This window comes from Catharus ustulatus, chromosome 2, assembly GCF_009819885.2.
Source record: "Catharus ustulatus isolate bCatUst1 chromosome 2, bCatUst1.pri.v2, whole genome shotgun sequence".
Taxonomy (NCBI): domain Eukaryota; kingdom Metazoa; phylum Chordata; class Aves; order Passeriformes; family Turdidae; genus Catharus; species Catharus ustulatus.
The window spans coordinates 120,785,912-120,800,321 of record NC_046222.1 but is presented as its reverse complement, the minus strand read 5'-3'; the positions used below and the strand labels follow the sequence as shown (position 1 = coordinate 120,800,321).

General features: G+C 40.8%; 1 protein-coding gene across 1 annotated transcript in view; it reads left to right on the top strand.

Moving 5' to 3' along the window:
* LOC116992297 (Down syndrome cell adhesion molecule homolog) overlaps positions 1-14,410 on the top strand; it is an 82,945-nt gene that overhangs the window by 36,443 nt on the left and 32,092 nt on the right. The window contains exons 8-9 of the mRNA XM_033051752.1: positions 3,228-3,347; positions 6,652-6,825. Coding sequence (XP_032907643.1) covers positions 3,228-3,347; positions 6,652-6,825 — 294 coding nt within the window. The remainder of the gene's footprint in view (positions 1-3,227; positions 3,348-6,651; positions 6,826-14,410) is intronic.

The following is a 14,410-nucleotide window of genomic DNA, read 5'->3' as shown; positions in this document are numbered from 1 at the left end:
AGTATCATCCATAACAAATGAAGAATATTAAAAAAAGTTTTTCAGAGAAAAGGGAAATAAAACAAATTACAGAAATTTTGTATTGGAAGGCAGATTTTAAAAGACATTCTGTTCTTCACACTCTTCAGTGGTAGAGTAGGACAGTAATTATCAGTCACTCCATTGCATCTTTTGTAATCATTCACCTGCAAAAATGGTGGATTCATGTTTTGTGTTGGTTTTTATCCCTCTTTATGGATAAGCAGCTTGTAATTTATTTTTCAGAAGCTGCAAACACAAATTTACTCACAGTTACTGAGGTGAAACAAGCTGATGCCAAGTCGTACAAAATCAAATCTATTTGTGCAACTAGCTGTGCTTTTCACCTGCCTTGGAAAATACCCCATTGTGTGTTTGGGGATGAAACAAACAGGACAGTGAGAAGGGAGCTACTGAAGCAAATGTCTTCTCTGAGCAGATAATTAGAACAGGATGGGTGATTGCCCAGAGCTGTTGCTGCTGGGATTTCATGTTGGATGTTCACCTGTTGTGAATTACCATAACCTACAATAAATGTCTGCCAGCCTTGGAAAGCCAAGGTGTTTGTCAGCAGTAAGTTATTCTCTAGTACAGAGGTATCTCTTGCCTCCAACACTGCTGGTTCCTTCTGTTTCTTGTAGTCGTGTTCCAAACAGCTTTTCTATTGTGGCTGGTGGTGACTTTGGAGCCTGAGCTGACACCTGTGTTGTTTTAGAGTCTCTGTGTCCCAGCCCAAGCACCAGAGAAAGTCAGGAGACTCTTCTGTTGTTTCCAGAGTTGTTTATTTTATCTCATTTAAAGTTCTTTCCCTGCCCAGCCCAGGTCTGTTCAGCAGCTCAGCCCCAGGCACACTGCCCACCCTGGGGTGGGATTATCTTTTTATACTATAAACTACATAAACATTATTTACAATTATCTTCCAGTGCCTATCACTATATTGTACAGTCTGGTTCTGCTCCAAACCAATCTAAAAGTGCCAACATCACCCAAAAGATGGATGCTGGGAAGGAGAAAGAAGGACAGAACATGCCCAGATTCCTCCATCCTGACCCCAGACCATTATTATAAACAATCTTAAAAACCTACTTTTTCACTTTGTAACAATCTAACTTATACTCTGCTTATTTTTTGTGACTTTTTTTCTTCATGTAAGGGTGGTAATTTTTCCCAGGGAGAGAAATCAAAGGCACAGGGGTTTTGGGCACTGTGCCCAGGTTCCTGAGCCTCCTGCCAGGGTCTCAAACCATCCAGGGCACCCAGAGGGATGTCCTGGGTTCTCACATTCTGTAGGTAGGCAATAAACCGCTTTGCATTTAGGATTCAGTGAGGAAAAGCTCCAGTTAGGGGGATTATTTGCCCTCCAGAGGACTGTTGTCCTTTTTTAAAAGCAGCTCTACCCACGAATGTGGAAAGAGAAAGCTGGAGGGGAGTCTGGATGGTGAAGGAAGGCTCAGGCTGCTGTGAGGAGGGGTCTCTGAACCTGCAGAGAGAATTTCCACAGACCTTCAGCTCTGAGCTGTCCTGCCCACACCAACACTGGCAGCTCCCATTTCCCCTTAAGGAAAACTCGGGGCACTGTGGCACAATGAGAGCTAAGATTTGCATGAATAATGAGAGTGTTTATACTGGAAAAAACTCGAAGGTCAGATATTAGAGCATTGGTGCTTCTGCTGTGTTTCTGCTGCAGATTTTCTCGATGGATAATTAGTCCCATATTTATGGGCATTAATATCTATTTCAGACCCCAGGGAAAATATTTACAGTTCTGAGGGTCCCTCTCATTCTCCCTTGTGTTTTCTTGTGCTACAATCTTCTGCCAGAATTCCTTTTCTAATTTCTAGCATTTCTGGAGAGGATCAGAGTAAGGATGGATGATTGGGTCCTTTGTTTAGATTTTGCCAGCCTTCAGAAAAATTCAGCACTGCCTGGAGCTGGAGAATCTTCAAATTTGAATGAGGCTTCAAATTTTGCAGTGGGATGAGGAGAGCAAGGAACTATTAGGATTTCTCTTGTGCTGCATGAGATCTCAGTGTGTTGCTGAACTCAAGTTTTAAAAAAAAAATTATTTGAGAAGAAAAAAGTCTGTCACATGTTCAGTCACTCTCTGTGGCCCTGTGAGAAATGGCAAAATGAAAAACATGCAGAATAAAAACCACAATTAATTTACTTCTCTTTTCCTTGGATATTTACACTGTGATGTTCTGAACCAAAGAACAAGAGGTCAACAAATTATGTGACCTTAAGTGACCTTACTACAACCATTAAACACTAATATTCAATTTTTTTGTTGGATTTTCCACAATTTTTACAACTTTCAGCTTCTTTTTCATAATTTTGTCAGATGTGTAGGTTTTACCGAGATTTTGACATTTAGAATCAGGCTTGCATACCAAATTTTTGGACCTAACATTGTCACATGTCAAATTTTTGATACAAGCTGTTTTCTTCACTGTGTGTCTGTATTTGGAACATGTAGAGCTTTTCCTTCAGATAAGCAGCTCTTATTTTATTTATGTATAAATAGGTACATGTGGAAGACTCACTGCTGTGGTTTTATGCTACTTTGGGATAAGTTTAACAATATGTGCACACTGATGCACTGAAATAAGATTTCTTATCAACTTAATGCATGCAAATTGTGTTGAGCCTCTCTCTGGCTGGTTGGAAAGCAAAGTCCCGTCAGAAGTTGTGGCTCAAACACCCTCATGTTAATATGATTTGATTGCTAATGAGAGCATTATTTGTTATGGTTATTTGTATCAAAGAATTTAATTCTTTTTTTCCTAAAGCTTGCTAACTCACTGTTATAAAAAGCAAATGGAAAAATTCAATTGTTCTTAGACATCTGACAAACCTACCTTTGGTAGAAAGCATTTATTTCCTGTCTACAATAATATGATTTATCTATTACTCCGTTTTTAACTTTTCCCGTGGAGAGATCATATAAACTTATTTTTGTGTCCTGTAAAGACCAGTGATTTTATCATGCCTGGCAAGAAATACATCAAGACTTTGTACAGAAAGTGAATTATCTGCTAAAACCAACCTTAGTGTGTTACTGGATCAGAAAAAAAATCAGTTATAATTTTTGCTTTTCGCTGTGAAATGTTACAACTCTGTATGTGACTGCTCTGGCATTTTGAGATACCAAATAAATTAGCAATAAATTGGCAATAATTCTGATGTCTCCCTTTGCTCCCTTCCCACAGTGCCCCCCAGGTTTGTGGTCCAGCCCAGCGACCAGGACGGGATCTATGGAAAAGCCGTCATCCTCAACTGCTCTGCCGAGGGTTATCCCGTCCCCACCATCGTCTGGAAGTACTCCAAAGGTAGGATTCCTGTGGTGACCACTGGGGACAGGCTAATTCTGCATTAATAACACCCCACTCACCCTAAGGTTGCTGTTTAAATCTCCAAGTTGCCAGGGAGCAGTGGGGTCCAATAAGGGGCACACCAGTCGTGTTTTATTCCTCATAAATCACCTCCCATCTCCTGCTGGCCACTGTCCCACACCAGGCTGAGCTGGATGGAATTTTGCTCTGCCCTGGAGATGTCCTGGCTGTGCCTGTGAGCCTGTGTCAGCTGTGGACTCAGCAGGCAAGGGATGAAAGGGATGGCTGGGAGAGAAGAGACACAATTTTAATAGAAACAACCTCAGCACGAGGTTCACTGGCAGCATTTGGCTGATTTTTACCCCCACTCTTCAAAATTCATGATAACATGGCCAATCACATCATTTCAGCAAAGGAAGGAAGGTCAGGTAGCATTAACATAAGCAGTAATTCAGTGTGAGCTTTACATAATGCTTTAACATTTTCCCCTTGTGTAACAGAGCATTAAAAGTGGCCCCACTTGACCCTCAATAACCACAGCAAATTGTCTGCTTTTTAGTTAAAATGTGCTGCCTGATAGATTGTATCTTCTGGCCTGTTGTCTTCTGGTAGTTTTTAGCAAAAAACCACATTCTGCAAATTCTGTACCCAATCTAAAAGAGTTAACTCCTTAAAAAACCAAACAAGGTGCTGTTGAGGAGAAATCTTTAGGTAATGCTCCATATCATTTTTGGTTTTCTTAGGATCTAAGTCCAAATTGTATTTGAAGAAAAAAGGATGAGAGAAGAGTTCATGTTAAAGGCTATTTGTGCTCTAATTGATAAATTATGGTTTGTTGCAAGAAGAGTGCAGAGTTCTAAATTCCATTAATCTCAGTGGTATGTGGGATTTTCATTCTGAATATAGAGCACAAAGAGGTAATTCTGTTTTTTTTCTATTTGTGTGCTGAAGGATGAGTTGTAATTAACTGTGAGTAGATAAATAACCCATCTTGGAAAGATAGAATAGTTGGAAAAGTCCCCTTTCAGACTCATCCATGCAGATGTTTAGGATAAGACTCTCTCCTGCTCAGGAATAGCAGCAAAAATGTGTGTGAGGATTGAGAAAACTTTGCAAACTGCTGTGCAAAAATTTTCCAATTTTTCCATCAGCTGTCCTTAGGAGCATCAGTCCTTTCCTTTCTTTGAACACTAAATTGTTCCCATAATTTTTCATGTGAAGAAACACAGGAAGTGAGTGGGCAATCAATGGCAGGAATCTACAGTTAGTAAAGCACAAATGTGCATTCCAACTAAATGATTAAAAAATGGCTTGTTAAAGAAAAAAAAGACAAAAAGAAAAGTGGGACATGTACATGAGCAAAATAGGTGAAAAATCAACAATGGCAATTGAATTTTTCTGAAAAAATCATTCTTTTAGCATGTTTAAGTTCACAGTATTGAGGCTTTCAGTGTAGCCATAAGTTCCCAAAGCAAACTCTTCTAGGACTAGAAGTATTTTTGATGTGCATGTCTGGGTTTATTTAATATTCTAGATGTTATATTCAGAGGTTGTTCTAGCTCACTATGTTACACTAAATAATTTCCCATAATATTTATTCACCATATTTCCTTTTGGGTTTACTCAGCCAGCTGTTTACAGTGATTAATGTTGACAGATACTAACTTTGTGTACAGAAAGTGGTGTAAGAAAATTCCATTGAAGAAGAGCACCTTTTAACTTCCCTGAAAAATCCCATGTCCTGCTGCCAAAGTAGGTTTTAAACCCCTTTGTTACAAGAAATGTGTCTTAATACACATTTAGGGAGTCTTTAATGTTGGAGGAACCTGAACTTGTGCTGACAGTACAGCAGGATGTTGTTTCCTGTTCCTTAAATTACCCAGTAATTTATTTCCAAGGAAAAATAGGTTCTTTCTTAAAACCAAACTTGATACAAAAAAGTTTCCTGTTTTTATGGACCTTCCCTTTTTACAGTGCTGCCAAAAATCTCTGATCAGTGGTCTGAGCTTTTTGTTGTTTTATTTGTTTTGTTTGGGGTGTTTTGTGGATTTTTGAGGGGTTTTTTTTAATAGTCTCAATAAATCCTGGCTGCAAACATGGCAGAACAGAGATTTTTTGTGTCACCAGTCCATCAGCTGTAGCAGGAAACAAGAGGAACAGTCACTGATGTGGTTTTCCATGTTATCCAGGGTTTCATAAACAAGGTCCTAGAGGTCCCCTGAGTGTGCCATGTTTAGTACAACAGACATTCCTCTCAGTCATAAGAAATTCATTTGCTGTTTGCATTAGGGATGCATGCTGCCATGACTGTTCAGCTGTAATTGTCAATAATTCATCAGCCTCTAAATGTACAACAAATGTGCCTTTTCACCCATGAAAGGGCTGAAAATCTTCATTTCCTCTCTCCCCCTTCCTGGTTCTTCTGCTTTGTACTCCTTTTGCCCCTTTAATATGGGCAAATTCAGGCTGCTGTTGCATTCCAAAAGCCTTCCCTCTTTTCATACAACGAATTCAGTTTGGATAAAGAACCATTCTGTTCATTTTGATGATGTCAAAAGCTGTTTTAGTTGCACTGAGCTTCTAAGAACCAGTGTAACAGCGATGGGAGGTTTGCACCACTTGCTTAGTGGTTTGTTTGAGTTTTTTCTGCCTTCACTCAGAGCTAGGGTTAGCAAATGCATGATGGAAATGGATTTTTTTGTGTTCAGGCTTGGTTGTTTATTAAATCTTATCAAAAATTACAGAGCATTCAGCAGCACTTCCAGCTACCTGCTAGAAGCGAGGAAAATGGAGCCAGATCCAGCTGCTACAAGGTGTCTTAAAGATAAACAGTCCAACAGAGAATTAACACCTATGTTATTTCCACTTTTAACCCAATAACCAAATTCCTGACCCTCAGTGTGACACTGACGGACCAACCAGAAACTGCTGCCTGAAACCATGAAGAAGAAGGAAAATGAACATTGAAAAAGGCACCACCCAAAATCTTCCATCTTGTCCCATACCTATTACTATATTATAAAAACCTCAAATTTAAAACCCATCACCATGTGAAAGCACATGCTTCTACTTAAATACACACCAGGGATTTTACTTCATCACCCAAATTTAGAATCCTTCTCCAAGGCCTCAGGTCACAAGCAGTGTTCTCCAGGGGGTCAGTGCCAGAAAGCACAGAAAGCTCAAAACCCCCATGTTTCTGGGATCCAACAAACCAGAAGCTACAGCTTTTGCCTTATTAAAAATTAAAAAAAAAATGAGATGCTTGTAAACCCTTTTTTGCACGGGTTTGTTGCTGCAGGTGCCGGGGTTCCCCAGTTCCAGCCGATCGCGCTGAACGGTCGGATCCAGCTGCTCACAAACGGCTCCTTGCTGATCAAACACGTGCTGGAAGAAGACAGTGGATACTACCTCTGCAAGGTCAGCAATGATGTGGGAGCAGACGTCAGCAAGTCCATGTACCTCACTGTTAAAAGTAAGAACTGAAACGCTTTCTGTGATCCAGATGTTGCCATTGAGTGAAAAAAGGTTTTACTGCATCCTTAGTTTGGAGGGAAGGGAAGGGGTTGGGAGGGGAGAGGTTGGGTTTGATGGGTTTTGATTTAATTTTGACTTTCAGCTGGAAGTTAGAATGGTTAATAAAAACTTTTGTTTGGTATAGGAAGACAAGCAAATTTTAGTACCAGGTCTGAAAGCTGTCCCTGAGTCATGAACAGAAAGTAAGAAATTTGGTCAGGAGCAAAAAACAATAACAAAGGAGAAGTACCCACAGCAATTGTCATAAATCTCAGAAGCTGTAAGAAATGTGGATTAAAAACATATTTAATCAATTCTTAGTGTCACAGATGGAATCTATAGGTAGACATCACAAGATATTACAACATACTCTAAGATTTTATAGATACAGACACAGCAATTATTTTGACTCAGCCAGGTAATTTTCAGAAAATCCATCTAATTGCACAAGCTCAATCTACCTGCACTTTCCCTGCACAAGAGATAAAAGCAGTCCAGTTTTCAAGTGCATGTTAGCTATAATTCCTTGAAACATCAACACAATTTAGAAAATAGAGGAAATATTATGGGGAAAAAAAATGGTTACAGAGATAATGTAATTTCTCTCACTATAGAAAAAATAGACTATTGACACATCAGCATGCCAGATGTTCCTGGCAGACCTGTCAGACCAGTACTGAAGGAGGTACCACACTATGGACTTTTATGTTTGTAGGGTTTTTGAAGATTTACAGAATGCTTTGATGTTCTGGGATGCCAATTAGCTTGAAAAAGTTGTGCCCTTGAAATTTTTTTTTTTTTTTTTTTGGTTTTTTTTTTTTTTTTTGTTTTTTTTTTTTTTTTTTTTAGGAAAGGAAGAAAAAGTAGAATTTATTCTCAATTGGAGAGTGCACTTAGACGGTTAATGTTTAGGTTGAGGGGTTTTGTTTGTTGTTGAGAATTAATAACTAAGTTATTTTAAGAGTGTAAAAAAATTTGCAAACACCAATATGTCACATGTCCACTCCACTCTGATTTACCATAGTGACTTCATCTTCTAAAAACAACATAATGACCCTTCCAGCAAATATATTAATTGGACATTTTTTCTGTGGGCTGGTAGAAATTCCAGCTTCTGTGGTTTGCAGAATTGGCCATTTTTGAGCCAATCTTCAATTGCAGGAACGGGGCAGTGCTGTAATATTCTACCAAGAGCCAGCTTCCCTCTGCTTGGCAGCCGTGCACGCTGCCTGTCTGATCACTGCATGCAGTTTCATGTGTGATAAAAGAGCATCCCTTATCAAATAAGAGCAGGAGCTTCCCTGGGGAGCCAGCTGCTGCTTGAATCTAATGAAAACCCCTCTGGCTCTGAGATAGCAGGAGCAGCCTGTGCCCCTCACACACCCTCACTGACACCAGCCCAGCTCCAGCAGGCTGCTGGAGAGAGCACTGGGAGGGAGCTGGGGTGAGAGGGAAGGGGCAGAGATTTAACTGACATCAAACACTCTCTAAGGACAAGATGCTCTGGGGAAATGGGCTGCACTTATGGCTGGATCTCTTCTTCTGGTGGTGTGGTTGTGGCTCATAATATTGCACCTGGTCATCTGGACTGACTCTGAAGTGAGGGCCTGGATTTGCCCTTAGTCTCTCTTGTTGTTCCCTATTTCTTTTTTCTGTGTGGTTTTTCAGGATCCTTTATTCTTCCCACAAGCCTGTTCCTCCTGGTCCTCAAATTCAGTTCTCCTCTAGATCAAAACCTTGGTATTTCTTCAGGAAACTCATGGTATTCTTGATTAATTGATCCTTCTCCACAAGGTCACCCTAAATTCCTAATTTAAGCAGAGTTAGAGGGTGAGACCTGGCCCATGCAGTTGATTCTGGGTGGCAGAGTTGGTAAGAAACAGCTTCCAAAATACAAACAAGGAGTAGCATTAATGCATTTTCTTGTGGCTTCCTTGTTATAAATTGCCTTCCCACCTTCCTTCAGTCTATTTATGGGTTATCCAGGAGCAGTAGCTCAAACCTGATGGAAAAATCAAAGTGGCTCAGATGGATTTGGTCACTGATCATGAAATTAGACTGGCCCTCGGAAAGGAAATATGACAGCAGTCCCTTTACACCTAATTCCTTCACCTCTTGTTCCCTGTGCCACAGATTCCTGGTGCATGCAGGTGCTAACCACTGATAGCACTGAACTTGGAAATAAAACCCTCTCATGCACAGGAGATTCTTCTCCTCCATGTCTGATAAAAGGTTTAACCTACACTGTTAGTAACACTGCTGCATAAAATTTTACCTTTCATAGACCTAATTAAAAAATCTCTTAAATGAGCTGATGCTTTGCTCCTCCAGAATTTCCATTGTCATTTGTATCTAAACAAAAAGGATGTTAACCTTTGTTGTCCACAGAGTAGGAGTTATTTTGTTTCAGTAGTCCAGGAGTGGGCAGGATGAAAATTGATTTAATCTATGTCCATTACTTGATACTAAAATGGATGGATTTTTTCTTAGTGAAAACCCATGTCAAGCCAAAAACCAGATTGGTTTGCTTAACAAGACTCTTAGTGCTAAGAGGGAAATGGTAATAATTCCAAATATATATTTATTTATTACATCAGTGTTTGCTGAGTGACACCTTCATGTCAGAGGAACTGATCCAAATTCTTGGTTGAAGGGAGATTGCATGAGAAGGGAGTGCAAAGAAAGAGGAAAAGAAAAAAAAAAAGACAAAGCAAAGAAAGAGGCTTCAGGAATACCATCAGAAATGTGAAAAGAGCAAGCTGCCAGCATCAATGCTGAATCAGAAGCCACAGGGCAGAAAATTTTCATTTAGCAGCTATTATCCTTCTCCCTTTCTTTTCAAGAATGGACATAAAAATCATGACCAGTGAATTCTTCTCTTCTTGTGATTCAAGGATAAGTAGTTCCCAAATTCCATATATTCACTAAGACATACAATATTAGAAAGTTTTAAGAGAGATCTGGAACAAGGAATCTAGTTCTGTCTTGAGAAGTGACTCGTGGTGCTTGGGATGAGAAGACTTCTGAAGAATTTCTATAAAGGATAATGAGCCTTTAACATGAAGGGAAGAACTAAAATTATTTAAAGGTTGCCTGGGAGTCACGGGGGAAGAGATGACTGCTTAAAGCGGACTGCCTGCCTGCCTTCATCTGAATAAATGTCACACTTCCTAATTCCACTTTAGGGGCTATATATAATGTGATAGAATGGTATCCTGAAAAAATTACCTCCTGAAAAGCAAGCTTGCATTAAGGCATGCGTGTTCCTGTGTAAATAATCTGATGGAGGTAACCATGTTAGCCCTGCCCCTTCTTAAATCTATCACTTCTTTTTGTGACAGTGTGGAGCCTGACAAGTTTTAATCTGAACATCAAAACATTTCCAACAAATCCTGTCTGCCAAGAAAACAGAATTGCTTCCTTCACTTTCTCCCCAAATATGCTTCTTAGCTATTGGCATTATATGTGTTTAATACATAAACCTAAAGCTGTCAGTCAGATCCACAGCTCCTTCCAGCAGGAACATGCTAATCCCAGCTAATTCTTCCAGTGCCAAGTTTCACCATTTAGACTTTCTTTTTTTTGAAGAAAAGAACTTTAAAAACTGTTGCCTATGACAAGAGCTGATGGAATAACAGGAGAAGAGGCTGGAAGGGAAAGGGAACCTGGTAAAACTGGTAAAACTGATAAAATGTGGAAGCTGTTCCTGCACCACATCGTGCCCCTGCCTCTCTTGCAGTGCTGCTTGCCCATGTTGACCATGACCATGACCATGACCATGTTCCAGACCAGATTTGTTTCTCACCATCTTCAGACAAATCATAAAGCAAAGAGACCTCAATCTCACGTTCTACTTCAAAAGAAATAAAATGTAACACTGGTTACAAACACAAATAAACCCAGAAGATGCTTCTGGATGGAGACTGGAATGCGTGGAGCTCTTTTCTCCACTGCAAGTTACAGTTGTTCCACCATATGGCTGAAGCACTGCAGCATTTGTTTATTGAGATGGATGGAAAGCTCTGCCTGTGGAGCTTTATCCAGGCAGGATAAAGGGACAATTTCCATGTGACCAGGCAAATGAGTTTGCTCTGCTGCGACACCAGCAGCAAAGCCAGCAAGCTGTGATGGAGAACTCACTGTGCTCTGCTCACCAGGGTGCCTCTAAATGCTCATTTTAGTCTTTGGGAAAATAATTCCTTGCTGAGAGCATGGGAAGGTTGAGATCTGCCCGAGTGCTACTTTTGTTTGTGTATAAAAAGCCAATTTCTCATTAAAATGCATGTATCCCACGAGGTGTCAGTAAGGGTGGCACTGCCTGGACTACATTTGCAAAGATAGATTATCCATGATATGTGGTAAAGGAAGCTTAAAATCACTGTCTCTAATACCTCTAAAAAACACTTATAAGAAGGACAGCAATAATGCTATGTCAAATTCACCTCACCCAGTTATTTTGATATTTCTTAATCTTTCTTTGCTCCATTTTTCTCACAGTCCCCTGGTCTGTAAATACTATTTTCTGTGGAAAAACAAAACAAGACAAAAGCTCCCTTCTCTTTTTGTATGCCCTGGTTTACTGTTCTCTTCTTGTGACATTCTGCCATCTTTTTATTTTTTTTTTAAGGCTTTTTCATTTATTTGATTCTTCATCCCTATTTTGCAGTTATCTCAAGTAGGGTACACTTTTGTGAAATGGACAAATCTAGCCAAAATTGGTAAACATCTCTAGCTACATGTCTTGCATGTGTCCTGAGAATGAAAGAGTGGGGCAAAGGCAAAGAAAACAAAAAATAATTTCTTTGAATTGCAACTACTCCCATGTCTCAATCAGTTCTTTCTGCTGAGCTGGTGAGCTGCCCTTGCCCACCTTTGCCCTTGCCCTCATGACAGGCAGCTCTCTCCCTCTTTTCTCAATTTCTTGTCAATCAAAGGTTAAAATTGTGTTAAATATGAAGTTGTGAATAAGCTGGCCAACTCCAGGTCAGTGGTGATGAACTTATTGCCCTTTACATTTTAATTTTGTGTCCTTGCCCTTAGCAGGGCATTGGAACTCGATGATCTTTAAGGTCCATTCCAACCCAAACTGTTCCATGATTCCATGACCCTTAATTGTTTATTTTCATGACATGCCCAGTCTAAAAGATGCCATGAGTGAATCCTGGAACCACAAGAGATCTCCCTGGATGATGCCAGCGCTCCCTCTTGTTAACAAAACATCCCATTTTTTTCCTAATGAGGTCCTCCCGCCAGTAGAAAGGAATGGGGGCCTAAATGCTGTTTTCTGCCTCTTCAAACTGCTGGCACAGCTTTGATTTAGGGAGTTGCACTTTAATCACCCATCATGTGTCATTACCCCGACAGGCAGCAGCAGCAGCCAGACACGAGCGCCGATAAATTGCGCCGAGAATCGCTGGAGCGATCCTTTGTTGATTTTCCTTTACAGCTATTCCATGGCAGATCAACTGTCATAACAACACAGCGCCTCTGGCAACAGAGGGAAATTAAACATGAAGTATGTTCAAGGTAGCTGGTAGAAGGCTGGAATATCCCTTTTCTTCCATGCCTTCAAATGCTCCTCTCGGTACCGCCAAGCCCGTGGCAATTCTCTTGTAAGATAATTGCCAGATGTGCTGCAGCACAAATACTCAAGTGGGTTTGTATGCAAATCTTTGCAATGCTCCCATTTAAGGAGAAGGGGAGAGGTAAGAACCTCTCTCTCTATCTCTTCTTTTTTTTTTTTAAATATTTTTGAGCAAGAATATAGCAGCCTTTTTTTTTTTCTTCAAGGCTGGTTGCACAGCAATGTTTCCAGCAGAAAGGTGAAGCGGGTTTTTCTCCCACAAAGTGCACACAGATTTTGCTGTATCATATTTATTGCCTTTTTTTTTTGTTTTTATTTTTTGGTTTTTTTCCCCCAAATAGCTGTCTCTCTCAGCTTTTTGATGCCAAAATGGCAACATTCAAAATGGAGCATGGGTGAGATTTATTTTCAAAAGTTTTCTTTCTGGGAAAATTTTCATAGTGGATACAGGCTACTGAGCCTTTCCTGAAAAATAATCAGTTTAAGAAAATTGTGATGATTTAGTCTCCAAACGCCTTCACATCTTCATGGTTTTTAGAAAACCTCATAAGGAATGGGCTTCAGAAACTGTTGTTTTATTATCTCCCTTTCTGGAACAGATTAGTACTATAAAAAACACAGATATTTTACCATGTTCTCCTTCCTCAATATTAATATTTCTTATGTCCTGATGAATTATCACTTTATTCAGAGGTGTTCTGTGGTTCTCAGATTACAATGAACTCTGTGTCCAGGTTTGGCTAACTGTGGTCAGAAAACTTTGTGCCACAGAGATAATTTCAGATCAAGGGCTGCAGCTCCTCTGTCTCTGAACACTGCTGAAAAAAGGCTTGAAAATAATATCTGATCTATTCCTTAATCTGAGATGGTGTTGTGGCAGGGATTGGTACCAACCAGATAAATAATCTATTCATAATAACCATCACTGAGGAAGTACAAATATCAGAATATTGTATTTGGCAGGATTCTTCAAACCCTACTGTGCTCAAATGCAATAAACAGCAATCCCAAAATGTTCTTAGATGGGAGGAAATATTCTGGAAATTATTCTTCCTGGTGGTTTAGAATCATAGAATCACAGAATATCCTGAGCTGGAAGGGACCCACAGGGATCATCCAGTCCAGCCCCTGGCCCTGCACAGGATGGCCCAAGAGTCCCACCATGTGCCTGAGAGCATTGGCAAACATTTTTCTAGCTTTTTAGGGCCATGAGCACTGCCCTGGCGAGCGTGTTCAGTGACCAGAACCCTCTGGGGGAAGAACCATTCCCTGATCTCCAGCCTGAACCTCCCCTGGCTCATTTCCTCAAGTCTTGTCACTGTTCACAATTCTTCTGCCCAGGGCAGAAGTTGTGCCTCCTGTGCAGGGGGAATTGCTGGGCTCAGCCCCTGCCCGTGGCTCTGGGGCCATTGCTGGGCCTGGAGCAGAGCCTGGGGCTGCTCTGAGCCTGCCTGGGCACGGGGACAGACAGACAGACAGGGACAGACAGACAGGGACAGACAGACAGACAGGGACACACAGTGACACCCAGGGATACACAGGGACAGACAGACAGGGACAGACAGACAGGGACAGACAGACAGACAGACAGGGACAGACACACAGGGACAGACAGACAGACAGACAGGGACAGACAGACAGGGACAGACAGGGACAGACAGACAGCCCCAGGGCCCCCAGGCCCAGCCCCTCTCCCTGGGGCTCCTCTCCAGGCTGAGCAGCCCCAGCTCCCTCAGCCTTTCCTGGGCACGGAGATGCTCCAGGCCCTGGCTCAGCTCCAGGAGCTCCTGGCCCTGCTGTGCTGAGGAGAACACAGGAATTACATTTGGACATTTATCCCAGAAATTCTTGTCAGAACACACTACTCTTACAGAATAAAAATTCTTTAAATTTATTTATGATGTTTTCTTAAAATTACAAAGTTACAAATCTCAAAGTGTTAGGTCCCAATACAAATAGT